At 35.5% G+C, this 27,617-nt stretch overlaps 1 protein-coding gene across 2 annotated transcripts in view; it reads right to left on the reverse strand.

The window, feature by feature from the left end:
* Window positions 1-312: 312 nt before the first annotated feature.
* LOC102802620 (palmitoyltransferase ZDHHC17-like) overlaps window positions 313-27,617 on the reverse strand; it is a 31,623-nt gene continuing 4,318 nt past the window's right edge. The window contains exons 1-6 of one of the 2 annotated variants that reach the window (XM_006815000.3): window positions 14,256-14,418; window positions 11,811-11,909; window positions 6,401-6,499; window positions 2,047-2,148; window positions 756-851; window positions 313-388 (exon numbers count right to left, since the gene is read on the reverse strand). In XM_006815000.3, the coding sequence (XP_006815063.1) occupies window positions 353-388; window positions 756-851; window positions 2,047-2,148; window positions 6,401-6,499; window positions 11,811-11,861 (384 nt within the window). In that variant the 5' untranslated portion in view covers window positions 11,862-11,909; window positions 14,256-14,418 and the 3' untranslated portion in view covers window positions 313-352. Of the gene's footprint in view, window positions 389-755; window positions 852-2,046; window positions 2,149-6,400; window positions 6,500-11,810; window positions 11,910-14,255; window positions 14,419-27,617 lie in introns of those variants that run through there. The other variant, XM_078008256.2, reaches the window with a different exon arrangement.

Here is a 27,617-nt window from a genome sequence, read left to right on the forward strand (position 1 = left end):
GATGAAACATAACACCAAGAAACAGTCTTAGTTCTGTCACTGATTTGATCATGCTGTGTATTATATTTATTAATAATTTGATGTAATATCTACTTTAATCACAATATTTATTTGATCGTCTAGCCAAGGTTAGAGTCAGCCCCTGTTGGGTTAGAAATTCACTGTTTAAATTTAAATGTTCGAAGTATTACCTACACTATTTTAAACTCATAAAACTCTTTCCGTGTCTTTTCACAAAAATTATTTTCATACTGATCATATGTATGAAGTATTGATTACATAACAATGACATTGTTCTCACCATTTTCTCCCTTATTGCAGCACGGAGTATTTTTACAGTCTCTTCATGATTTCATTCCAGCGCAATATCAACACAAGACTTTCCTTCCTGGTAAAACAAATAGGCATGTCAGTTTATTTTAATGTAACAAATATTTGTACATAATATATATGTGGATGACAGTCTGGTTTCAGTTTATTAAAGTGATGTGTTTAAATCACAACTATTTAATGTACACTGTTTTGTAGTTGAATACTGTGACCATGTTGCTGATGAAAACATGTTTCAACCACTGACAAAAATAAAACCGGGTCAACTTATTGCCGACATTAGAATGATTTAAACAACGCACTGTCTGTGGCAATAGAACATGTGTATATCATGATAATAACACAGTTATGAATAAATGTCAAATCTACTTTAGTTGTTGAATAAAATATTGAACAAAGGTGAAAAGCCAAAATATTTTACTTACTGCCGTGACTCCTAGATTGGCGCCTGATTGGATGAGCAGTCTGACGATGTCAGCGTTTCCTTTCCAGCTTGCTAGAAACAAAGCTGTCTCCCCATCCTGTGTAATGCAGCATAATATACAATGATTTGTGTTAGTACCGGTAATGTTTAAACAATTGTATACCGGTAATTGTATGTGATTCATACCAACACGTAATAGAATTACATTTAGTTGATGACTTTTACACAACAGATACAACATTTTCAAAAATAATTGCTGGAATTACATTGTAATGTTCTGTTTCAAAGTGGTACAATACAGGTGCAAAAGCATGACAGGGATCAACAGTACAATTTGGTTAAACGAATAAGTTTCTATATTTTAACATTTACCATTAACATTGAGTGGTATTACAATCAATATAAACTAAAACCAACTATAGTTAGAATGTGTTAATAAAACTACATTGTATCTTCTACATGGTAAAATTTAATTTGAAATAAGAAGTGAAAATTGACATCACCAATCACCAATCGCCAATCAGTGTTGACGCTTACAAACAGAAAGTGTAAATATGTTTGATCTAATTAAAATGATTTGGGCAGAAATGGAGATTTGAGAATCATGGACGCAGTCAGACAAGTTACATGCAGAATCAAATACTAACACCTGTCAATCTTCATTAAGATCCCCAAAATGTCACATTCAATCGTGAATTAATTGTGAAGTGTGACATTGACCTCATTGAGTATATGTGCTACATTCACCCAGGGTAAGGGTAGACACATATTTTGGCACCAAAGTCAGGAAAAATTTGAACTTTGGTGTACTGATCCTTCTACATCACTTATCCATTATTCTTGAAAGAAGTTTTCATGTGATAATTTGTTTTCCACGTTCCAAATTTGTATTGCCCATGTTCCTATACCGACCACATGGTATGGATACAATAATCATATTAAATTGTGATACGTTTTATGGAACTTCTCTTATACTTAAGGTTGACACAAACAATACATACCTACACACACATACATGAACAAGTCGTATACTGTCGCCATGTGATGTTACAGTAGGGATATTTTATACTTTTACACACTTTCTAATTTAATGAGTAGTATTTATTTAATGTTTACTTCTATTTTGCATTGTTTCTGTAGATATCACATTCAAAACCTATATTTACATTCATGGGAGCATTTTAATAAAAATGCTAAACACAGAACTCAATACATCACCAGACATACGCTTAAAACTGTAATAACTTACATACAAACATACCCGTACTAAAAAATACAAATCAGATAATTACCGATGACTTTGCTTCAATGTTACAATTGTTTCTGAGTAAAACATTCACGACTTCTATGTTCTTGCCATGATAAGTAGCGTAATGTAATGGTGTATATGAATTCTGTAAAGATATAACACAATGTGATTAATTATCTTGTTTACACTGATACAAGGTATAGGGCAAGAATAGTGTTATCATAATGATATTTTAATGTTTCTTTCAGGAGACAAAATGATCTGAAACCTGTTCATGTATTAACTATTCCACATTCACATTGCACAATACACTAAGTCAATCTGTGTGAATCACAATCTAAACCACAATCTAAAGTTCAATATTGAAATTTCCTCGATAATGTTAGATGTGTGTAACCTTTAAAGGTTTATTTCATTTCTCAGATTATAAACTGGAATAAATAAACCAATGTCATTTCCAATAACATAACCAAAGAGAATTACTTCTTATCCATTTGATTTAAAATAAGTTCAATGGGAAAATAGGCTTGTTTGAAACAAATGTTCAGATGAATATCGTAAATAAATATCTCTTTATATTTCAAAGTTAATTTTGTTATTCAACTATTGATTAAACTATATAACTCAGTTAACACTGAAGGGACTAGTTAAATCAAGTGGGATAAAACGGTGTGGTCACGCAAACGAGGCGTGATCCGTGACCCGGATGTTCAGATGAATATCGTAAATAAATACCTCTTTATATTTCAAAGTTAATTTTGTTATTCAACTATTGATTAAACTATATAACTCAGTTAACACTGAAGGGACTAGTTAAATCAAGTGGGATAAAACCCAAAGAAACGACACAGAGACAAGGATGCCAGGAGGTAGGTATTGGGGAAGCATCACACCTTCGCCTGCAGTCATCGTAGCAGCCGAACCAATGATGCAATTCGCAGGTTTGAGTTACATCGTGATATGGAAAATGTGGTACCCGAGTTTGGTGGTCGATCACTGCGGCAAGCTTACAAGTATGCGTCGTAAGACTTGTTGCCACAGTACGAGTTGCAATTTAGAATAACACTGCGGCAAGAACACTGTGGTACCCCCAAGTATGCCTTTATGCTGCAGTGACAGCACCACAATTATAAAGAGAACAACAAGCATGACAAGCAAATTCAAGTCATGCAAACAACATTTAATTCCAGCTTGATGAGATGATAGCATGGATGCTAATCAAATGATAAAACAAGAATAAAATTCAGATTAGAACATATCAAAACAATCTACAAATGTGACAATATTGCAAAAAGTATCTGAAGTACTCAAAATACAAGTTCTGTGCACAGTGAATGCACGAATAATAAAGCGAATACCAAATGCGAGTGAAATGACGAACAAAGTCAAATTAAATGCTTTCAAAAGTTTTGTGAAGAGAAGATGCACATTGTGTGCAACAAATGGTAAAGTACATACAAATAGAGCAAATAGAACGATGCATTGAGTCAAAATGGAATGCGATATGGTAATTTAAAAACTAATATGAATTAATTATAAACAAAAGGGGTGCGAATAAAGTAACAATAGGGTCTGCCTGGCATGACTAATGTATGTGATTTTGTGAAAATTGTACATATGAATAATTCGATAGTTGAGGGTCCGAGTAATGTTGTACCCTTATTCCAGTGTTTTAATATAAATTTTGTAAGCATCGCTCATTTATTCGGAAGCTATGGCTGGTGAATTGAGTGATGTTAGGTACACCACTCCGAGCAAAGTGTATTTGCAACTCATGTGTGAAAGCTTCTGGCGGTTAGGTAGTCACCATTGATGAATTGAAAAGCAAAGCTCTGTCTCAAGTGAGATGTGTTTACAGAATATTGGAGATACGCACGTACTGCACAGAGTCAGAAGCAGTCATGACAATTGTATGACCTTGTAATGTGCGGTTGTAGGGTGTTCCAGTTGGATATGTAATTGACATAGCCTACTTCGATATGTATGTCGAGGATGGCAGTCAGGTACAACATGGTTCTCACAGTAAAAAATTAAGTAGATGCAGTAATTAAAGCCTGAATCAAAGTAAGTAGATGAACTAGCTAACACAAATTTATATTATAGCTAATCAGTAATGGTGCATTTACTGCAGGTTAGTATTGTAGTATTATAAACTAGTGTTCAATGTTCAACTCATTAAAGAATAAAAAACAAACATTGACCATACTATGAGTAATAACAACCTTTGATGTCATATAGAGGTGGACTGTGAGGGTAAAAAACAAACGTTGACCATACTATGAATGATATCAACCTGTGAAGTCATATAGAGGTGGACTGTGAGGGTAAAAACCAAACATTGACCATACTATGAGTGATATCAACCTCTGATGTCATATAGAGGTGGACTGCGAGGGTAAAAACCAAACATTGACCATACTATGAGTGATATCAACCTCTGATGTCAAACAGAGGTGGATTGTGAGAATAAAAACCAAACATTGACCATACTATGAGTAATAACAACCTTTGATGTCATATAGAGGTGGACTGTGAGGGTAAAAAACAAACGTTGACCATACTATGAGTGATATCAACCTGTGAAGTCATATAGAGGTGGACTGTGAGGGTAAAAACCAAACATTGACCATACTATGAGTGATATCAACCTCTGATGTCATATAGAGGTGGACTGCGAGGGTAAAAACCAAACATTGACCATACTATGAGTGATATCAACCTCTGATGTCATATAGAGGTGGACTGTGAGGGTAAAAACCAAACATTGACCATACTATGAGTGATATCAACCTCTGATGTCATATAGAGGTGGACTGCGAGGGTAAAAACCAAACATTGATCATACTATGAGTGATATCGACCTCTGATGTCATATACACATGTAGAGGTGGACTGTGAGGGTAAAAACCAAACATTGACCATACTATGAGTGATATCGACCTCTGATATCATGTACGATGTATGTGTGAAGTTTTATTGTGATTGGTCCAGGCATTTCTAAGATACAGGTCCGGACGCACGCACAGACGCACGCACGCACGCACACACGCACGCACGGACACACGAAGGTCAAAACATAAGTCCCCGTTTTCGGACTGCGTCCAAACGGGGACTAACAACTTGGTGAGAGTATTGCCGACTGCACATAGAATAACACCGCTACTCTCACAAGAATTCTCTTGTACTGAGATTTCTTATCAACCAACCCACCAATGATAACCGAGTATGACTGAATGCTCGCAACAAAAATCAATGTAATGTGCTGGGTAAACATCAAAACAATCCTAGTTATCTGGTACAACTACACTTAACGATGCAACCTCTATGTCTTAGTTAACACAAGAGATCTGGTGCATTACTGCCAAACAATTATACACTCCCATGTATGCTGTTATAGTAGATTTATAGAGCCCTGCAATTACACACAACTGTTGACACAATCCAAGTAACACAATATCACCATGGTATTAATTAAACATGTTCAGGCAATGTCCACGCAATGAAACAGTATCAATGGTCAACAGGTCTATACATAACAGCGCTCTGTCATCTCAATGTATTTCAGCTCATTGGTAAGCATGTAACACAGGGATCATCATTTGCCAGGCTGATAATCAAGTAATCACAACCACTATTCACAAACACAAGACGATATTGTATTGTGAAATCGGGTTAATGTCAAACAGCCGACTCGATGGGCGCTACCATCTTCGTTGTCATGCACGGATACACTTGGAATGTCATATGGTTGTCACTGAGCAAACGTTTGTGAAATCATACGACTTGCCTCTTTATTTCGGTTCAAGGTTTGCTGTCGGCTTACTGACAGTCAATGGACATTGTCACAATTCATACTTGATATGCTACATATATAGTGAATCGCGGCACTTCTCAAGGACACCCCCCCCAAATGTTTGCACCTGGCTCCTTTTTATGCAGATTAGGAACTTCACGCATATACGCACTATGCATGCTCGTCCTATCAGTCTTTCGCATCATGAAACTCGACTATGGCACCAGCCTCAAGTAAAAATGGTCATAAGCATAGCAAAACTGACATTACAGTAAAACTTAGAAATAGACTTGCAATATATTAACAAATCTTGTCATTGTACCCAATGACTGTGGAACAATTAAGTTCTTACCTATTCTCCTCAATCTGCATGGACACAAGAAAAACTAAGGCACAGTTCTGTATTTTAATAAAAAGGCTTAAGTGCTGAGACAGACCATAGACACAGAATCTCATAGGATGTCTTGTCTGTTTGCAAAAATCTTACGTACAAAATACCATTTGAATATTGTCCACTCATACTACACTATTAGACCTAGGTATTCCCCAATGGTGACGTGTCTAGAATCAATATTCTATGTAATGTGATTAAAAACATTGGTACCTTATCTTTATCTTCAATTTTCAATCCTTTCTCCAGTAAAAAAGTCAAGACATCGTCGTGGATACCAGTACAAGCAGAATGTAAAACAGATGCATTGTCCTATAAATATAAATACAAAATCAAGTAATAGTAAATTATAATCAAAACTAAATATTACAATTACACCCTCTTTTTACAAATCAAAAATGAAGATAGTAGCTTATACCGGTACACATGACCAAATCGATATACCAGGTACATTACCTGAATGTGTGAATTTTAAAAGGGGTATATTGATGTAAAAGCTCTAGTTTATAGGCTTATAAGAGCATAGTGATGTAAAAGCTCTAGTTTATAGGCTTATAAGAGCATAGCGATGTAAAAGCTCTAGTTTATAGGCTTATAAGAGTATAGCGATGTAAAAGCTCTAGTTTATAGGCTTATAAGAGTATTGCGATGTAAAAGCTCCAGTTTATAGGCTTATAAGAGTGTGGCGATGTAAAAGCTCTAGTTTATAGGCGTATAAGTGTATAGCGATGTAAAAGCTCTAGTTTATAGGCTTATAAGAGTATAGCGATGTACAAGCTCTAGTTTATAGGCTTATAAGAGTATGGCGATGTAAAAGCTCTAGTTTATAGGCTTATAAGAGTATGGCGATGTAAAAGCTCTAGTTTATAGGCTTATAAGAGTATAGCGATGTACAAGCTCTAGTTTATAGGCTTATAAGAGTATAGCGATGCAAAAGCTCTAGTTTATAGGCTTATAAGAGTATAGCGATGTAAAAGCTCCAGTTTATAGGCTTATAAGAGTATGGCGATGTAAAAGCTCTAGTTTATAGGCGTATAAGTGTATAGCGATGTAAAAGCTCTAGTTTATAGGCTTATAAGAGTATAGCGATGTACAAGCTCTAGTTTATAGGCTTATAAGAGTATGGCGATGTAAAAGCTCTAGTTTATAGGCTTATAAGAGTATGGCGATGTAAAAGCTCTAGTTTATAGGCTTATAAGAGTATAGCGATGTACAAGCTCTAGTTTATAGGCTTATAAGAGTATAGCGATGCAAAATCTCTAGTTTATAGGCTTATAAGGGTATAGCGATGCAAAATCTCTAGTTTATAGGCTTATAAGAGCATAGTGATGTAAAACCTCTAGTTTATAGGCTTATAAGAGTATAGTGATGTAAAAGCTCTAGTTTATAGGCTTATAAGAGTATAGCGATGTAAAAGCTCTAGTTTATAGGCTTATAAGAGTATAGTGATGTAATAGCTCTAGTTTATAGGCTTATAAGAGTATAGCGATGTAAAAGCTCTAGTTTATAGGCTTATAATAGTATAGTGATGTAAAATCTTTAGTTTATAGGCTTATAAGAGTATAGTGATGTAAAAGCTCTAGTTTATAGGCTTATAAGAGCATAGCGATGTAAATGCTCTAGTTTATAGGCTTAAAAGAGCATAGCGATGTAAAATCTCTAGTTTATAGGCTTATAAGAGTATAGCGATGTAAAAGCTCTAGTTTATAGGCTTATAAGAGTATAGCGATGCAAAATCTCTAGTTTATAGGCTTATAAGAGCATAGCGATGTAAAAGCTGTAGTTTATAGGCTAATAAGAGTATAGTGATGTAAAAGCTCTAGTTTCTAGGCTTATAAGAGCATAGCGATGTAAAAGCTCTAGTTTATAGGCTTAAAAGAGCATAGCGATGTAAAATCTCTAGTTTATAGGCTTATAAGAGTATAGTGATGTAAAAGCTCTAGTGTATAGGCTTATAAGAGCATAGCGATGTAAAAGCTCTAGTTTATGGGCTTATAAGAGTATAGTGATGTAAAAGCTCCAGTTTATAGGCTTATAAGAGTATAGCGATGTAAAAGCTCTAGTTTATAGGCTTATAAGAGTATAGCGATGTAAAAGCTCCAGTTTATAGGCTTATAAGAGCATAGCGATGTAAAAGCTCTAGTTTATAGGCTTATAAGAGTATAGCGATGTAAAAGCTCCAGTTTATAGGCTTATAAGAGTATAGCGATGTAAAAGCTCTAGTTTATAGGCTTATAAGAGTATAGCGATGTAAAAGCTCTAGTTTATAGGCTTATAAGAGCATAGCGATGTAAAAGCTCTAGTTTATAGGCTTATAAGAGCATAGTGATGTAAAAGCTCTAGTTTATAGGCTTATAAGAGTATAGCGATGTAAAAGCTCTAGTGTATAGGCTTATAAGAGTATAGCAATGTAAAAGCTCTAGTTTATGGGCTTATAAGAGCATAGCGATGTAAAAGCTCTAGTTTATAGGCTTATAAGAGTATAGCGATGTAAAAGCTCCAGTTTATAGGCTTATAAGAGTATAGCGATGTACAAGCTCTAGTTTATAGGCTTATAAGTGCATAGCGATGTAAAAGCTCTAGTTTATAGGCTTATATGAGTATAGCGATGTAAAAGCTCTAGTTTATAGGCTTATAAGAGCATAGCGATGTAAAAGCTCTAGTTTATAGGCTTATAAGAGCATAGCGATGTAAAAGCTCTAGTTTATAGGCTTATAAGAGTATAGCGATGCAAAATCTCTAGTTTATAGGCTTATAAGAGTATAGCGATGCAAAATCTCTAGTTTATAGGCTTATAAGAGCATAGCGATGTAAAAGCTGTAGTTTATAGGCTAATAAGTTATAGTGATGTAAAAGCTCTAGTTTCTAGGCTTATAAGAGCATAGCGATGTAAAAGCTCTAGTTTATAGGCTTAAAAGAGCATAGCGATGTAAAATCTCTAGTTTATAGGCTTATAAGAGTATAGCGATGTAAAAGCTCTAGTTTATAGGCTTATAAGAGCATAGCGATGTAAAAGCTCTAGTTTATAGGCTTATAAGAGTATATCGATGTAAAAGCTCTAGTTTATAGGCTTATAAGAGTATAGTGATGTAAAAGCTCTAGTGTATAGGCTTATAAGAGCATAGCGATGTAAAAGCTCTAGTTTATAGGCTTATAAGAGTATAGCGATGTAAAAGCTTCAGTTTATAGGCTTATAAGAGTATAGCGATGTACAAGCTCTAGTTTATAGGCTTATAAGTGCATAGCGATGTAAAAGCTCTAGTTTATAGGCTTATATGAGTATAGCGATGTAAAAGCTCTAGTTTATAGGCTTATAAGAGCATAGCGATGTAAAAGCTCTAGTTTATAGGCTTATAAGAGTATAGTGATGTAAAAGCTCTAGTTTATAGGCTTATAAGAGCATAGCGATGTAAAAGCTCTGTTTATAGGCTTAAAAGAGCATTGCGTTGTAAAATCTCTAGTTTGTAGGCTTATAAGAGTATAGCGATGTAAAAGCTCTAGTTTATGGGCTTATAAGAGCATAGCGATGTAAAAGCTCTAGTTTATAGGCTTATAAGAGTATAGCGATGTAAAAGCTCCAGTTTATAGGCTTATAAGAGTATGATCGATGTAAAAGCTCTAGTTTATAGGCTTATAAGAGCATAGAGATGTAAAAGCTCTAGTTTATAGGCTTATAAGAGCATAGCGATGTAAAAGCTCTAGTTTATAGGCTTATAAGAGTATAGCGATGTAAAAGCACTAGTTTATAGGCTTATAAGAGCATAGCGATGTAAAAGCTCTAGTTTATAGGCTTATAAGAGTATAGCGATGCAAAATCTCTAGTTTATAGGCTTATAAGAGTATAGCGATGTACAAGCTCTAGTTTATAGGCTTATAAGTGCATAGCGATGTAAAAGCTCTAGTTTATAGACTTATATGAGTATAGCGATGTAAAAGCTCTAGTTTATAGGCTTATAAGAGCATAGCGATGTAAAAGCTCTAGTTTATAGGCTTATAAGAGTATAGTGATGTAAAAGCTCTAGTTTATAGGCTTATAAGAGCATAGCGATGTAAAAGCTCTAGTTTATAGGCTTAAATGAGCATAGCGATGTAAAATCTCTAGTTTATAGGCTTATAAGAGTATAGCGATGTAAAAGCTCTAGTTTATAGGCTTATAAGAGCATAGCGATGTAAAAGCTCTAGTTTATAGGCTTATAAGAGTATAGCGATGTAAAAGCTCCAGTTTATAGGCTTATAAGAGTATAGCGATGCAAAATCTCTAGTTTATAGGCTTATAAGAGTATAGCGATGTACAAGCTCTAGTTTATAGGCTTATAAGAGTATAGCGATGCAAAAGCTCTAGTTTATAGGCTTATAAGAGTATAGCGATGTAAAAGCTCTAGTTTATAGGCTTATAAGAGCATAGCGATGCAAAATCTTTAGTTTATAGGCTTATAAGAGCATAGCGATGTAAAAGCTCTAGTTTATAGGCTTATAAGAGTATAGTGATGTAACAGCTCTAGTTTATAGGCTTATAAGAGTATAGCGATGTAAAATCTTTAGTTTATAGGCTTATAAGAGTATAGTGATGTAAAAGCTCTTGTTTATAGGCTTATAAGAGCATAGCGATGTAAATGCTCTAGTTTATAGGCTTATAAGAGTATAGTGATGTAAAAGCTCTAGTTTATAGGCTTATAAGAGTATAGCGATGTAAAAGCTCTAGTTTATAGGCTTATAAGATTGGGTTCTCAAAATGACATGAAATTATAAATGCAATATTACATTTTTTTACTCATTATTATTTGTTTTTAAATTAAACCCTGCATATAGAGAAAAAATGTCATTTTACTTCAAAGGTTCATTGTACCTACACTTTCTGGACGGTAAAATACAGAATAGAGACACCAACCATGCATGATGATATAATCATTAAAATCGATGTCATAATCTGTTTTATTAATTTACATAAATGTTAACAAATTCAAGCTTTATGCATGATAGACTGTAATATAGTGTTTTCTAAATGTCAACTTTATAATTAATCACACTTAGAGAGCAAACCTAAAACCAAAAATATTAAAATAATTTTTTCCATGTAGACTACCGAGACCAACAAAACGCAATTATGAAATCAATGGTTTGCATTCGGCACTTAAAGTAAAAGATATTTCATTCATTAGAGACTGAGTAATCTGTGGATTACCGAAAAAATACTATTATGTTTTAAACTACCATTACATACGGTCCCAAGTGGAATTTATATGCGATAACTGCATAGCATTTCAAATGGCAGTCTCAAAATGTTGTGAAAATATTGCTGCTTCCTAATTTAATAGAAACAATTCCACCACAAGTTACTATAATTTAGGATTGTACTAATTTGTTAACGCAACATTAACAAGTTCTGATAAGAGTAATGTTGCTAATCTTTCAATATAAAATGTGAATTACACATGTTTGAAATATTACACTACTATGTAGTGAGACTGAACATGTATGATATTTAGTTATCATTATTCTAATATCAGTCACTGAGTTAAATTCACAAACATAAGGTTATTATTTAATGGTTACCTCCATCTCTGACCTTGTATGACCTACATATAATCATTGTGTAGTGACTGTAATTATACATGATTCTCACCGTTCTCCTGGCATATAAATCTGCTCCTTGATTCAGACATGTCTTCACCATAGCAATACCCCCATACTGACATGCATAATGTAGTGGTGTCGAGTTTTTCTATACAATAAAAATAATAGTATTTCCTGATTACCTACAAATACATTTACTGTACAAGATTATAAAACCAAGTGTAGTGTAGTGGTAATGTAATTGGCATAACAAATTGGTTCATGTAGATTCTTCCCTACATTCTAAAAGTAAATTTAGTTCACTAACACTCATTGTATGATAGTTTACCTGTAAAGTAAACAATACATCACATACAAATACATTTGTGATATAGTGTGTATGGCAATAATATAACATTACATCATATTTTACCATGCCAAATACAATATGGTGTTCATAACAACCACATACTGTGACAAGACAATCACATAACAGAACATTATTACTACATTCTATTACCACACCACATAAAATGTGATATAAATAATTCATGATAATTATGACATATGTACAGCATTCACATAGTGACGCATTATTACAACATGCTAACTACGACACTGTATGACAATAATAAAGTGGGATATATCATTGCAACCTAATCATTGACATTGGCAATCACATAACTTTGCATCATTACATTATGCTAATGAGTAAAGTCTATAAAATGATAAAACAGCATTGCAATTACAGTAGTGTACATCACACCATCAAATACTATCTTAATGACAATCACATCAAATGACATGTCAACATGCCAATTATGCAACTATGTGTATGACAATCGCATAACGTGGCGACCTGGCAATATGCCAATTATACCACGTGAAAACATGGCATCATGTCACATATACCACTATGTTTATGACAATCCCATAACATGACATCCTGGCAATATGCCAATTATACCACCAGAAAACATGGCAACAAGTCAAATATACCACTATGTTTATGACAATCACATAACGCGACATCCTGGCAATATGCCAATTTATACCACCAGAAAACAAGTCAAATATACCACTATGATTATGACAATCACATAACGCGACATCCTGGCAATATGCCAATTATACCACCAGAAAACAAGGCAACAAGTCAAATATACCACTATGTTTATGACAATCCCATAACATGACATCTTGGCAATTACCACACCACATAAAATGTGATATAAATAATCCATGGTAATTATGACTCGATATGTATAGCATTCACATAGCGACACATAATACAACATGCTAACTATGACACTGTATGACAATCGTAGAGTGGGATATATCTTTACAACCACATCATTGACATTGAACCAACAGCAATAGCAGTGTACATCATACCATCAAATACCAATATTGACCGTCCACATAACTTTGCATCATTACATTATGCTGACTGGGCTGACCAACATCTGCCCATCAATGCTGTTTGCGCGCTCTGCACCCCACTCCGCATTCGGACGGACAGGAAGAGACGTGCCAACGGGGTTGCTTTGGATCCCGATGCCTGTGATTCCATAAGCGTTGAAGCAACCTTAGGCCTTAGGATCAAGGTCGGGGGTATTTACATCATATCACTAGGATCGATGATACTCCGCATCACCCCAAAGGCGTGGCTCACCGAGTCTTTACAGATGGAAGACTCGAGGGACCGCTCAAGGTACCGACTGTATTCGACGCGAGCGAACTGTCCCCTTTCCACTTAAATATGTGTTCGACTGTGCGTCTCATGACAGGGTCGGTTCCCTCTGGGGACGCCCGTGGGTCGATAAGAAGGGAGTCAAAACCCATAAGAGGAAAGCCTCCAGGGGCACAGCCTCGCTGTAGCCGGTAAAACCGGGTAAACCACCGCCTGAAAAAACAGACTGTGAGGATGCCCTCCGATCAGTGGGGGGAGACAGAGAAAAAATATTGGTACCTCCGACATCGGGCGTGAGGACTTTCCACTCATGCCAAACACGCAACTCACTTTAATCGATATTTTTACTGGCCGCGCGACCTTGCTATGAAAATACGAGCGACGCGGTCAGTCTGAGCGATTTTGATGGCTTTGAAAAAAAATCTCAGGCCTCAGAACTCCAGTGAAAAACACACCCCTTCAAGGCAAAAACCCCAAACCCCGCACGCAGCTACGGCAAAAGTATTTCGGATACGGGTTCTATGCTGGTAAATTCTGAATGTAATAACCACTGCACAGTCGACTCGAAAAACGAGAAGACCAAAAAACGGCAGCGAGCCCTGGTGCTGTCATTACATCTATTCATTTCTAAATACATAGATCAAGCATAAAATGAAGACGACATGCATGAGGGAAGCGAATTACAGTAGGAAAAGGAGACGTAACGAAATCAACAAGTGATTAAGCTACGACGCCCGGGTTCTATTTCTTTGTTGTGAAAAAAGCTACACACAAAGAAGAAAATGACACGAGGGTAAAAATGACAAGGAAAACTTATCCTACCAGCTACAATGTCGATGCCGCGCAGCGGCAACAACGTAAGCAGAAACCCGGACAGGAAAAAAGCAGGCGATCCAGGCACAGATGCTAGACTTGGTCTCCACTTTATGCGGAGAAAAAGCAGAGTGAGTATCCAGCCCTAATGGCGCCGCCATATGGGCTCGGTCATGTGGTTCCTGACGTAAGGGAAACAAATCTTGGGGTCATGGGGCTTCCCCTGACCTAGATTCTATCTCTCCGTCATTGGCAGAATCGCTGATTAATGCCTACAGTTCAAAATAGTCATTTAGTCAAAAGAGCAATCAATGATGTTACTCCACTACAGACACACTATAAACCTAACAAAATTAGAACCTCACCATCATCAATCTTCTACAACAGCAATCGATAATTCAGTGAGTTCATATAATCTAGAGAAGTAAAAAAAAGTGAAAAAAAAGAACATTTAGCCCAATATAAGCAGAGGTTGTAGCATATGTGCTCCCATTGGCTGTTAGATTTAATTAAAAAAGATATTTGTGTCTTTTTAGTACGAAAAAATATTACTTAATAAATTTATACCAGCCAGAAAGAAATTGCAGTTCACACTGTACTATTTTAAACATGTTCTACTAAAGTCGAGGATGAACTAATTCACCAGTCTGTTTCCACTCTACAAAGTTGTCAAATTAATATTTACGGGATTCTGCAAAAATAAAATATTAAGAATGTGCAAAAAGCCAGAGTACTTGTGTTTTCAATGTCATTAAAATCTGACCAGGAATATGCCGAAATTTTCACTTGAGCTGAACCAAATGGATGCCAAGCAATCAAAAGAATTTAAAAAAAAAGCTATTGAGAAAAATACAAAAAAAAAATACATTTAATATAAAAGCAGATAGAAGTGCATAAAAAACTAATCAGCAGAGGTAGTGATCATGTAACCTAAGTGTATACTAGTATCAAATTTCCTTTGAACTGGATTGCATTGTCTCAGATTGGCTGCTAATTTGCATATTAATTTGCATACTAATTAACATATTGTAGTTGTATTAAAATAATATACAAAATAATATCCGGAGTTTTGAAAAAAAATTATGACTATTAAGTCAACATCATTAAAATTGAGGATTACGTGAATTTGACCCCTCCCTAATATTGTTTCACATATCCCTTAAAAAAATGGTCGCCGTTAAATCCATCTCAATCGAGGTCCGTAATTTATTTTCCTGCTCATAATAGAGATAAATTATGGTTGCTAAACATTGAAATTGCCACCCTGACTTCAGTACCGAAATAAATAGCTGATTGGGGAAATGTGTCTCTGTTGACAGAGGTTCGATTTACCGATAGATAAACTTCAACACCGCATGGAGCATGGAGGTCCCGGTCACGAGTGTAGTAACGCACTCGGGTATCATATTTACTTCAAAGGTAATTTAAAAGTGATGATAGATTCATTGATATTGAATTACAGTACTTTTCAATTTCATCATTGCTTTCAAGCAGTCACGGTTGGCCGAACTTGACTTGTGTTTTCTCGATAATTCTAGTCTAATATGTCGTCACGAAACCAAGTTTCAATCTGCTACAGTTGCCAATGAACACCGGAAATAGCAATCGTACATAACAGAGTCACGATCAGCGTGTTCTAAACTTTTATCAGCGTGTTCCAAACTTTTACGTTTTTATTATTCCAGTATTTTATATGCCAAACGTTATTCCCAAGCCTCCTAAATGACGAGATAAACTTTCGATTTACACGTTTCATAACCAGTTCTTAAACTAAGGGTTGGACCATTTGATTTTTGAGGGGGGAGGTCAGAAACGAAAAAAAAAATTGCAAAGTGAAGGGTTCTTCAAAAAAAAAATGCTGCTTCACCAGTGTAAAAAAAAATATTTGTCACTATATGACTTCGGGAAAAAAAATGTTTCCATCAGCTGTTGTCGTGTCATCTCTGAACACGGTAGATTCACTTGAATTACTGTGTCATAAAAATATGGCAATTCTTCCTGCCAAGGTAAGGGGGCACATAGTACAAGAAGAAACTAGGTCATATATAAATGGATGTCAATAATTCTGGTTTGTGGATTAATTAATAGCAGAGGGAAAATTAATATCTGCATTTCAATATTATTTTCAAAAACAATTTCACTCTGGTTGCATTTAGATTGTATACCATACATGCTCTATTAGAGCATCTCCAATAGAAGCACATGTACGGCAACAATTGCATTGATTGTATACTGATTGATTAAAATATGATGTATTTTGACCATAGAAACACCTCTATTATTTACACAAGAGCATGCGCTACTAATAGAGCAAATGCGGTATTGCATGCAACATCTCTGACAATTTAGCTGTTTTAGTTTAATACATACATTTACAGACTAAAACAGAAACATTGTTAGAAAAGTTGCTTGCAATTTTGCTGACTACTGTAAAATACTTTATTTTCTCAGGAATTTATTTTCGCTGAAAACAGCTTTCTGGCCTTTGTATTACCCCTCGCTAGGGCTTTTTTGCTACTAGCAAATGATACATTTTACCACTCGCATATGCCGTTTTTACCACTAGCAGATGGCATATTTTGCTATTTGCGACTCGCAACTTGGTACTCGCATATGGCACTTTTTCTAGGTCGTACATTCCTCCGTTGTGTGGATCTAATTTTCACTATGTTGTATTAAGACTCAATGCAACGTATAGAGAAAGCTGCATTTTCACTGGAATTTATTTTGCAGGAAATTGACTACAGGTAAAACAGGGAAAATAAAATGCCAGTGCAAATAAAGCATTCCACAGTATGTTATGTGACCACAATAATAGACAAGATACATTCATGATTGTATGGAACCATGTCGTATTAAACAAGTACAAATAAACTAAATATCAAAGGAAGCTTAGAAAGAACTCTTCAGTGCTGAGAGTATTGGAGACACATTAAAATTAATTCAAAATTTAAGATTTGCTTTTCAAACAAGAAGCTTGGCAACTATTTTTTGTCTGCTATTTGAGATGCATAATATGAAAAAATGTGATTCACATTATCACAATTTATAATACATACAGAAAATACATTTGATTTTTCGTCCATGGTTTTTATTCTAATTAGTTCCAGAGCACCTCTGCGATGAATTCAATTTAAATCTGATTTTTGTTTAATATCAGAAATGGGCTAATCATAGATAATCAATATGCATTAAACTAATCATGTCTGTGGATTACCTCAATGAATTATTATACAAATTGAGAAATTATTATGTAGAGATTTACTTTAGGTCTGTATATTGTTCCAGGGTGCACATGTACAAAGTTTCATTATAATGTGATGTTTAATCATAACTAAATTAATTGAAAGCTGAAAAGTAAATTATTATAGATTTATATTACTATAGATATTATTTAATTATTATAGATGTATATAAACCTAAAACTAACTTGATCATCACATTGTGTTAGAGTATATATGTACCAAGATTCATTAAATTAAGATAAGTACTGTCACAGACCATCTATGTACGAAGTTTCATTGAAATGTGATTATAATAAAAATTATGATTTATTATGCAAATTAAGTAATTAATATGATCTTAACCCAAAACTAATCAGGTCTGTGTATTGTCCTAGAACATCTATGTACCAAGATTCATTGAAAAGAAATGAAGTCATAGTACTTGAAATATCAAAAGCTAAAAATTGAGTAATTACGCAAATTAGGTAATTAGTATATCTCATATTTGTCTGTGCATCGTCCTATATATCTATGCAAGATTCATTGAAATGTGATGATTAGTACCTGAGATATCAGTGGAAAAGCGAAAATTGACTAATGAAAACCTCATCAAATCTGCGTATTAGCCCAGAGTATCTATTCACCAAGTTTCATTAAAAACCAACATACTGTTCTTGAGATATCAGATCACACATCACACTCTTACAGAGCAATCTCGTTCTGACCTACAATCCGACTCTCACCACCCACCTTATTCTCACCACCCAACCCACATTCACCAACCATTCCACTCTCACCACCCACCTCACTTGCACCAACCATTCCAATGTCAAAAGCCACTTTAGTACATGTAGCAGTCACCTGCATTTTAGCCCTTTTTGTTACAATGTCAGTGATCTTTTGTTGCTTTGTAACAGGATGTGGGGACGAAGCACACTTTCTCTTCTTATTTTTCTTTTTGTTTTCGGACTACCGACGAACCTTTTTAGTCCCAATTCGGACGAAGTCCGAAAACGGTTCTGTCCGTCCTTCTGGATCCATTTATCGGACAGCCTTTGACCGATCTCGTTCAAACTTGGTATACAGACAATCTATAATGACCTACATATGCCAATTGTCGTTACGATTTAATTAAATATGGCTGACTGGCAGCCATTTTGTCCCTCAAATTTGCTAAATTCTGATATTTAAACGTGAACAGGGTGATTTCAATCAAACTTTGTATGGTGATCATGCATATTGGGTTATTGGTGCACGTCACTTTTTTTCAAGATTCGGTCCAAAATGGCCGACTCACAGCCATTTCATTTTTTTTTATTTTGGTGCTGATTCCTCTGAAAGATATCGCCTGATTCACTTGAAAGTTTGTACATCAAATTTGTCGAAATGGCGGCCATTTTGTTTAATATCTTAAATTCACAGTCTGTAACGTGTCTGGAACTGTTTCCCGAAGCTGAATAGGGCGATTTTAATCAAACTTTATATGATGATCATGTATATTGGGTTACACGTGCACGTCATATTTTTTTTTTCAAAATTTGGACCAAAATGGCCGACTGTTTTGCCTTGAGATTTGATCAAATTTGTCGAAATTGAGGCCACTTTGTCGAAAAACGTAAAATAGCAATAAAATAGCAAGTCTTTTCTACCACCGTTGAAGATAATGAAAAAAAAATGTTGGATATGATGAACTCTTAAAAAATAAATTTTCAAGCAAACCTACTGATAAAAAAAAATTCCAAACACATAAAAAAAAAAAAATTGACTTTCACTGGGCTGACCTTCCCCCTCAAAAATCAGATGGTCCAACCTTAATAGCAGGACTGTTTTTCTGGCAAAGTGTGACACTGTGCGATCGCTAGTTTCTCACTAAAGTCAGGACACAAAAGGATAAATCAAAGTTCATAATAAATACCATAAGCACAGTTTCTTACCTTTGAGATAGAATTTAATCTATGTAAGCCTTGTGCAAAGAAAGATACAGTCCCGGAATACAATATCCTCAGACGAAATCGACGGCGATTTCCTCAGCGGTTAGACTGACGCATGCGCAATACGGTAATGCCAGTTCTCTTGCGAGATGTCGTTAAAACTCGGATTTTTACGGCAAATTTCGGCACTTGTACAAGTAAAATGTTGAAAATCACAGAAAAACACAATGAAACTTTGGCGAATCAAAAAAATACTTGGCGTGCATATGTATGGCATTGAGAATTACATTTGCACCAACTTGGAAAAAAAATGGACAGAGCATATCAAAGTTATAAGAGGTAAAAGACAGACGAACGGACGGACGGACGGACAGAACCCAATCTATAAGCCTTCGGCAGACTTCGTCTGCGAAGGCTAACAAAGGCATGGAGAAACTCAACAGGAATTAGTATATATATCTGACAGTCAATTAAAGTGCCTGTGAAATGGCTGCTATATTCACGCCTAAAATTATCCATTGATACATAAATATTATTAATTTTTATGTTTCTAAGCATAAATTATTTTTTTAAATGAAAAAATGTGTCTAAAACTCAGTCTACGGCAACTTTATTTTTGTGTATTTTAAAACGAGGCTCCTCATTAACTTTGCATACAGAAATTCCCCTTGTGACGTCAGAAGGGGAAGTCGCTGGGCAGCTTGCATTGCCGATACGTGTCTATGGGGCAAATCTTTTGTGCAGTTTTCTCTTCTTTGACGAAATTGCCATTTATGTACTTGTTCGTCGAGGAAGAATGGACCATAATGAACACATATTATGAAGTTTGTTTCATGGGATTGAGTTAGATGCGAAATATGTCCATTCTTGTGTAGCTGGTCACCGTGATCGTCACCGTCACCGGCGCACGTTTGTACACCGTCGCTGAACCCCAGCACTGGACAAAATCGAATTTGACGATTGAATTGTCTCGTTTTTAGCAGGTTACTAGGCACGTCACTACACTGTTTTATTTCGTCGATCGTCTGAGTAAAAAAAAAAAAAACATTTGACATTCAACTCCAATCACCGAACAGTTCAAAAACTTTTAGCCTGCGAAAATGAAGACAATTAGCAATGTGTAAAGGCTGCGTAATTTCCTGTTTGTCAGACGCTTCGTTTTCGTGTCACTATCAAAATTATTGCTACATTTCACATAACATGCACTAAATAGTCTTTATAAAACAATAATCAGTATCGCAAAAAAGTCAAATCATTTGAAACACCCGATGTCTCTCTCTCTCTCTCTCTCTTCTGCAATCCGTCTGGGTGATCATGGGCTGGTTCGGAATCTATTTCTTTCAAAAGTGTTGTGCCAGGTTTAAGTTGTCGGCATTTCTCTTTAAAACCTAGTTGTTTTTTAATGGACGAGGACAGTTTTTCGAAAAAGAATCTGAGGTGAAGTGGACACTATATATGGCGCTTTAAGGAGAAGGTCCACCCCAACCTTTTCTCGTTATTTTCACGGCTTTCGTCCACTGATGTTGCACCTTCGGGTCGATTGGAAACGTGTGAATACTTACACTATGACTATACATATTACTGCAACCGCCACAACACAACGTTTAACCACTATAAACAACTTCTAAAAACTCTCTCTCAAAAATAAAATATATAGGAATTGCCGACCAAAAAATGTATATCGTTTAAAAGTATATTGAATGACCAGTGTTATGACGGCTCAGGGGTACGGCTTCCTCTCATATTTTGGCATTTGGTGGCGCACTTTCGGCGAGAGTAGGAAATCCGGAAACAGTCGACCGTTCCAGGATAGGTGGGCGTAGCTACAGCACGAGAAATATCTCAAATTTACTTGGATGCAAGAAATCATTTTCAGCAAAAAAATTAATAGCTGCCCATTTCAGTGGGACACAGATCTAAAATGGGAAACGTGTGGCCCACCATTGCACAGGCACTTTAAGGTACTTCTAATTCCACCACAATTTAATATTTAGTGTAAATTGAATAAACAATACTTCAAGCAACCTGAAGACAATTACATGTGCACTGCATATGCACCACCAGCAAATCTTATTTGTATATTAATATAGATGGTAATGCATAGGTAGAAACAAGAAATTACAAAATACAACAGATTAGGTAAAATTATCATACAAGGCAACTTAAACACCAGTACAACAAGTATTGATGGCATGTTATGAATTTACAGCACTTTTGGGTGCATATAAATATGACAGTAGCGAAAACATCACAAAAAGCAATAATCAAGGTATCAACGTATCCTGAGTAAAATCACCGCATAAAAACAAGACAAGTACGCCCCCTACGGCATGTTAACTTAACACATGCTTTATTGCCAACATAATCAGAGCAGTAAATAAAATGACATGTTTTGAAACCCCAACATTAGGGAATGATAATACAGCCCACAGCACTTAGCAGTGATATTGAACAATTTGAAACACTGCACACTATATTTTTACAATTTATTAAAAACAAGCCCGCAACAAAGAAATAAAATACATATATTAATATCTACTATTGAAAAAATACACAAATTTGGCAACTGGTCACCATTCAAAACACCCACTGGTGACTCATTGTGTTCATAAATAGCTATGATATAAAAAGAAAATGACAGAAAGTGGACGATTCACTGATGCTTTATACAGACAAAATGAATGAATGTCTCAAAGCACACAGCCCTACTGAGACAAAAATTTAAGCACAATAGGTACAAAATCATAGTTTTCCCATCAATTTGATAGTCAAATATTAAAACAAAGCATGCCAAACTAGTCATTACATAAATAATGCTATGCATGGTGTCCTTTTGACAAGTTATTGGCATAAAAAACAAAGGAAGGATCCGGTATTAAAGACATTGAATATGTCTACCTGTAATCACAGACAAACCCACAAATAAATCAGATCAATGGTAATTAGAGCGCCATCTAGGAAGTTATTGTCACATTGACAAACCTAAACAGAATCGTCAAACGTTTGCCCTTTTTTTGAAAGTTAAAATTTTAACGAATCTGACTGATGCCACTGGTCTCAACAAGTGTTATCTTTCTCACACTGTGCTCGCTATTTGGTTCCTGTATATCATATCAACATACCAATTAAAAATGACAGTATGTACAACAACCGTACGGTGTGACATAACTGTTAAATTAACCATATAAGACAAAATTGCAACATGCCAAATACAACATGCAATGTGTAAGACAACCATATACCATATGAGACATTGCAATCTGCCGAATACAACATGCGATATGTATGACAATCACATAATGTGGTGACATGGCAGCATGTACATTATATCAATGCATGTACGACATGCTGGAATTAATTTTCGCCGAAAGGACATTTTTTGTGTTTTGTACGGAAATTATTTTCACTGATTTTTGGGAGTTGAATGTAAAATATATGAAAAAAGGTATATTCGCTAGATTTAATTTTTAGTGAATCATTCCTTCAGCGAAAATTAATTCCAAGTGAAAATAAAGTATTTTACAGTATAGGGCTCATACCACTAATTGAATTTCCATAGACGACAATGTTAACATATGACGAGATTGCTATATGAAAATGATGAACAAAGTTGAAAACATGGCTAAAAAATGGGAAATCAACATGCCAGTAATCAACCACATAAAACATGTTGGACAGCTCAAACTCGCAGGTAAACAAGACACACCTACTGTATTTGGATTGCACCTAGAGAAATCACTGGAAAAACATCAAGATTAGAACATTCAAATACACATAGAACAAGTCATTGTCAATGACACGTCCCCGTTCTGTTCATATTTTAGTGACATATACATTCAAAGCAGATCATGACCGAAATGCACCTGCATATGTACAACACATTGTACCAAATCTGAACAAAATCCATTCATGCATGACTGAGATCCGGTTCCGGAATTGTGAAAATACGTGATTTTGATGATTTTTCGGCCTTAAAATGGCCATCATTCGGCTATTGTTAAGCGGATCATGAAACAAATGCACATATCTATTTGTGACATGATGTACAGTGTGTGTGTGAAGTTTGAAATTGATCAATCCAGACATGTCTTGGATACGGATCCAGAACTGAATTCCTTAAAACAAAATGTCCGCCAGTCGGCCATTTCGAACTTGATTCGAAAGAAAAATGACGTGCATCAAGGTCCTATTATGTTTAATGTATGTACCAAATTTGAACGAAATCCGTCCATGCATAACTGAGATCTGGGAGTGGAATGGTGAAAATGTGCGATTTCAATGCATTTTCGGCCTTAAAGCGGCCGCCATTTGGCTATCGTTAATGAGATCATGAAACAAATGCACATACATATTTGTGACATGATGTATCTTGTGTGTGTGAAGTTTGAACTCGATCAATCCAAGCATGTCTCAGATACGGATCCAGAACTGAATTCTTTAAAAAAAATGGCAGCCAGTCAGCCATTTCAAACCCGATCAAAACAAGCAGCCTATCGGCTGAGATAGCTCCGCTGTTAGCAATGCACATTTCAATTAAAGAACTGAAGACATCGTTAGAAAATGAACAATATGTATAGTATCAAAGCAATCGGACTTACAGTTTTTAACAAGAAGTCGAAAATATCACTTTTCTCCAAAAATGACAAAAATATTCACCAAAATTAGAGAATTGAAGATATCATTACAAAATGAACAAATCTGAGAGAGGTCCACATGTAGTACCTATATATGTAATATCAAAGCAATCGGACTTGCAGTTTTTAACAAGAAGTCGAAAATATCACTTTTCTCCAAAAATATTCACCAAAATTAGAGAATTGAAGATATCATCACGAAATGAATAAATCTGAGAGAGGTCACCATGTAGTACCTATATATGTAGTATCAAAGCAATTGGACTTGCGGTTTTTAACAAGAAGTCGAAAATATCACTTTTTTCCAAAAATGAAGATATCAACATGAAATGAACAAACCTAAGAGAGGTCTACCCAAGATACATATACACCAAGTATCAAAGCATTCAGGCTTGTAGTTTTCAAGAAGAAGTCGAAAAAGTAAAACATTGACACGGACGACGACGGACGACGACGGACGACGACAGACGACGGACGATGACGGACAATCACTCATATGATAAGCTCCGCTCGACAAAGTCGACAGCGGAGCTAAAAAAAATGACGTGCATCAAGGTCCTATTATGTTTAATGTATGTACCAAATTTGAACAAAATCCGTCCATGCATAACTGAGATCCGGATTCGGAATGGTGAAAATGTGCGATTTTGATGCATTTTCGGCCTTAAAATGGGCGCTATTCGGCTATCGTTAATCGGATCATGAAAAAAACGCATGTGCACATGTCCCATATAATGTGTGATGTATGAGTGAAGTTTGAACTTAATCGGTCCATGCATGTTCGAGATACAGGTGATCACGCACGCACGCACGCACACTGGGCAAAACATAAGTCCGCGTTTTCGGACTACGTCCGAACGGGGACTAATAAACCCACAGGTACACAGCCGCTAATTAGTATACCAAAAGTCCACATGTTAGTCTCACCTTTCACCCAGCTGATAACACCCTCAAACAGGGAACACCTGAGAAAAAAATATTAAAACAAGCAGACTGTCGGCGATTAGAAAATGATAATATATATAATATCAAAGCAATCAGACTTGCAGTTTTTAACAAGAAGTCCAAAATATCACTTTTTACTAAAACTAATAAAAATATTCATAAAAATTAGGAATTAAAAATATCATCACGAAATGAAAAAATCTGAGAGAGGGCCACATGTAGTACCTAGATATGTAATATCAAAGCAATCAAAAGAATTGAAAATTTTGACATGAAATGAACAAATCTGAGAAACAACCATCTAAGGTATTTGCATATCAAATTTGAAAACATTCTAACTTGCGGTTTCGAAGAAGAAGTTGAAATTGTAAAGTTGATGATGACAGATGACGACGGACAATCAGTAATATTAACAGCACCGCTGTGTCGACTTATTTTTGCAAGGCATTTAAATGAGCGGCCATTGGTTGATTAGTGGTATGAGACCTTAATATAGATTTTGACACAAATTGACCCTTTAGGGCACTGGCAAATATCATGTCTGATCAAACTTTCCATTGAATAACACCGAACACATCATGAAATATGATAGAATACAAATAAACAAATATCAAGGCACAACAACATTCCTGAACAATATCAAAACAGCAATCAGTCATGTTACTCCACTACAGACACACTATAAACCTAACAAAAGCTAGAACCTCACTATCATCAACATTCTATCACAGAAATCGATCATTCAGTGAAGTTGTACAATCTAGATGATGAAAAGAGTCAGGGAGTTGGAAAAAACACCTGGAGATATCTAAGAATATGAACCAGAAGAATTTCATGTACAGTGTATACCACAAAACACAAAGGGAACATAAAAAGGCATAGAACTCAGAGGGGATTTGTGTATATATCGAACAGTATATTAAACAATGTACAATAACATTATTTCTTGTGAATACACCCCAGTCATTCAGTGATCAATGCTCTATTACAAAAATGACTGTATACCAACGAAGCAAACACTCTCTCTACAGCATGTTAACTTGACATATAGTTTATTGCTCACATAATCAGAGCAGTATATGTTTTCGAAGTCCAGAATTTGGGAATGATATCACAGCCCAGAGCACTTAGTAATAATAATATTGATATGCATAACAACCACATACTATGCCATGGCAATCACTTAATGGAACATTATTGCACCATGCCAAAGAAGACATGTTGTACATAACAACCACATACTATGCCATGTCAATCACATAATGGAACATTATTGAACCATGCCAAATAAGACATGATGTGCATAACAACCACATACTATGCCACGGCAATCAAATAATGGAACATTAGAGCATCATGTCAAATAAGACATGGTGTGCATAACAACCACATACTATGATATGGCAATCACATAATAAAACATTATTGCACCATGCCAAATAAGACATGGTGTGCATAACAACCACATACTATGGTATGGAAATGACATAATAGAACATTATTGCACCATGCCAAATAAGACACGGTGTGCATAACAACCACATACTATGCCATGGTGATCACATAATGGAAGATTTTTGCACCATGTCAAATAAGACATGATGTGCATAACAACCACATACTATGAAATGGCAATCACATAATGGAACATTATTGTGCAATGCTAAATAAGACATGGTGTACATAACAACCACATACTATGCCATGGTGATCACATAATGGAACATTAATTCACCATGCCAAATAAGACATGGTGTGCATAACAACCACATACTATGATATTGAAATGACATAATGGAACATTATTGCACCATGCCAAAGAAGACATGTTGTGCATAACAACCACATAATATGCCATGGCAATCACACAATGGAACATTATTGCACCATGCCAAATAAGACATGATGTGCATAACAACCACATACTATGCCACGGCAATCAAATAATGGAACATTATAGCATCATGTCAAATAAGACATGGTGTGCATAACAACCACATACTATGCCATGGTGATCACATAAGGGAATATTTTTGCACCATGTCAAATAAGACATGGTGTGCATAACAACCACATACTATGATATGGCAATCACATAATAAAACATTATTGCACCATGCCAAATAAGACATGGTGTGCATAACAACCACATACTATGCCATGGTGATCACATAATGGAATATTTTTGCACCATGTCAAATAAGACATGGTGTGCATAACAACCACATACTATGATATAGCAATCACATAATAAAACATTATTGCACCATGCCAAATAAGACATGGTGTGCATAACAACCACATACTTTGCCATGGTGATCACATAATGGAAGATTTTTGCACCACGTCAAATAAGACATGATGTGCATAACAACCACATACTATGAAATGGCAATCACATAATGGAACATTATTGCACAATGCTAAATAAGACATGGTGTACATAAAAACCACATACTATGCCATGGTGATCACATAATGGAACATTATTGCACCATGCCAAATAAGACATGGTGTGCATAACAACCACATACTATGGTATGGAAATGACATATTAGAACATTATTGCACCATGCCAAATAAGACATGGTGAGCATAACAACCACACACTATGCCATGGCAATCACATAATGGAAC

The sequence above is a fragment of the Saccoglossus kowalevskii genome, chromosome 18 (genome assembly GCF_978046115.1).
Source record: "Saccoglossus kowalevskii chromosome 18, keSacKowa6.1, whole genome shotgun sequence".
NCBI classification, from domain to species: domain Eukaryota; kingdom Metazoa; phylum Hemichordata; class Enteropneusta; family Harrimaniidae; genus Saccoglossus; species Saccoglossus kowalevskii.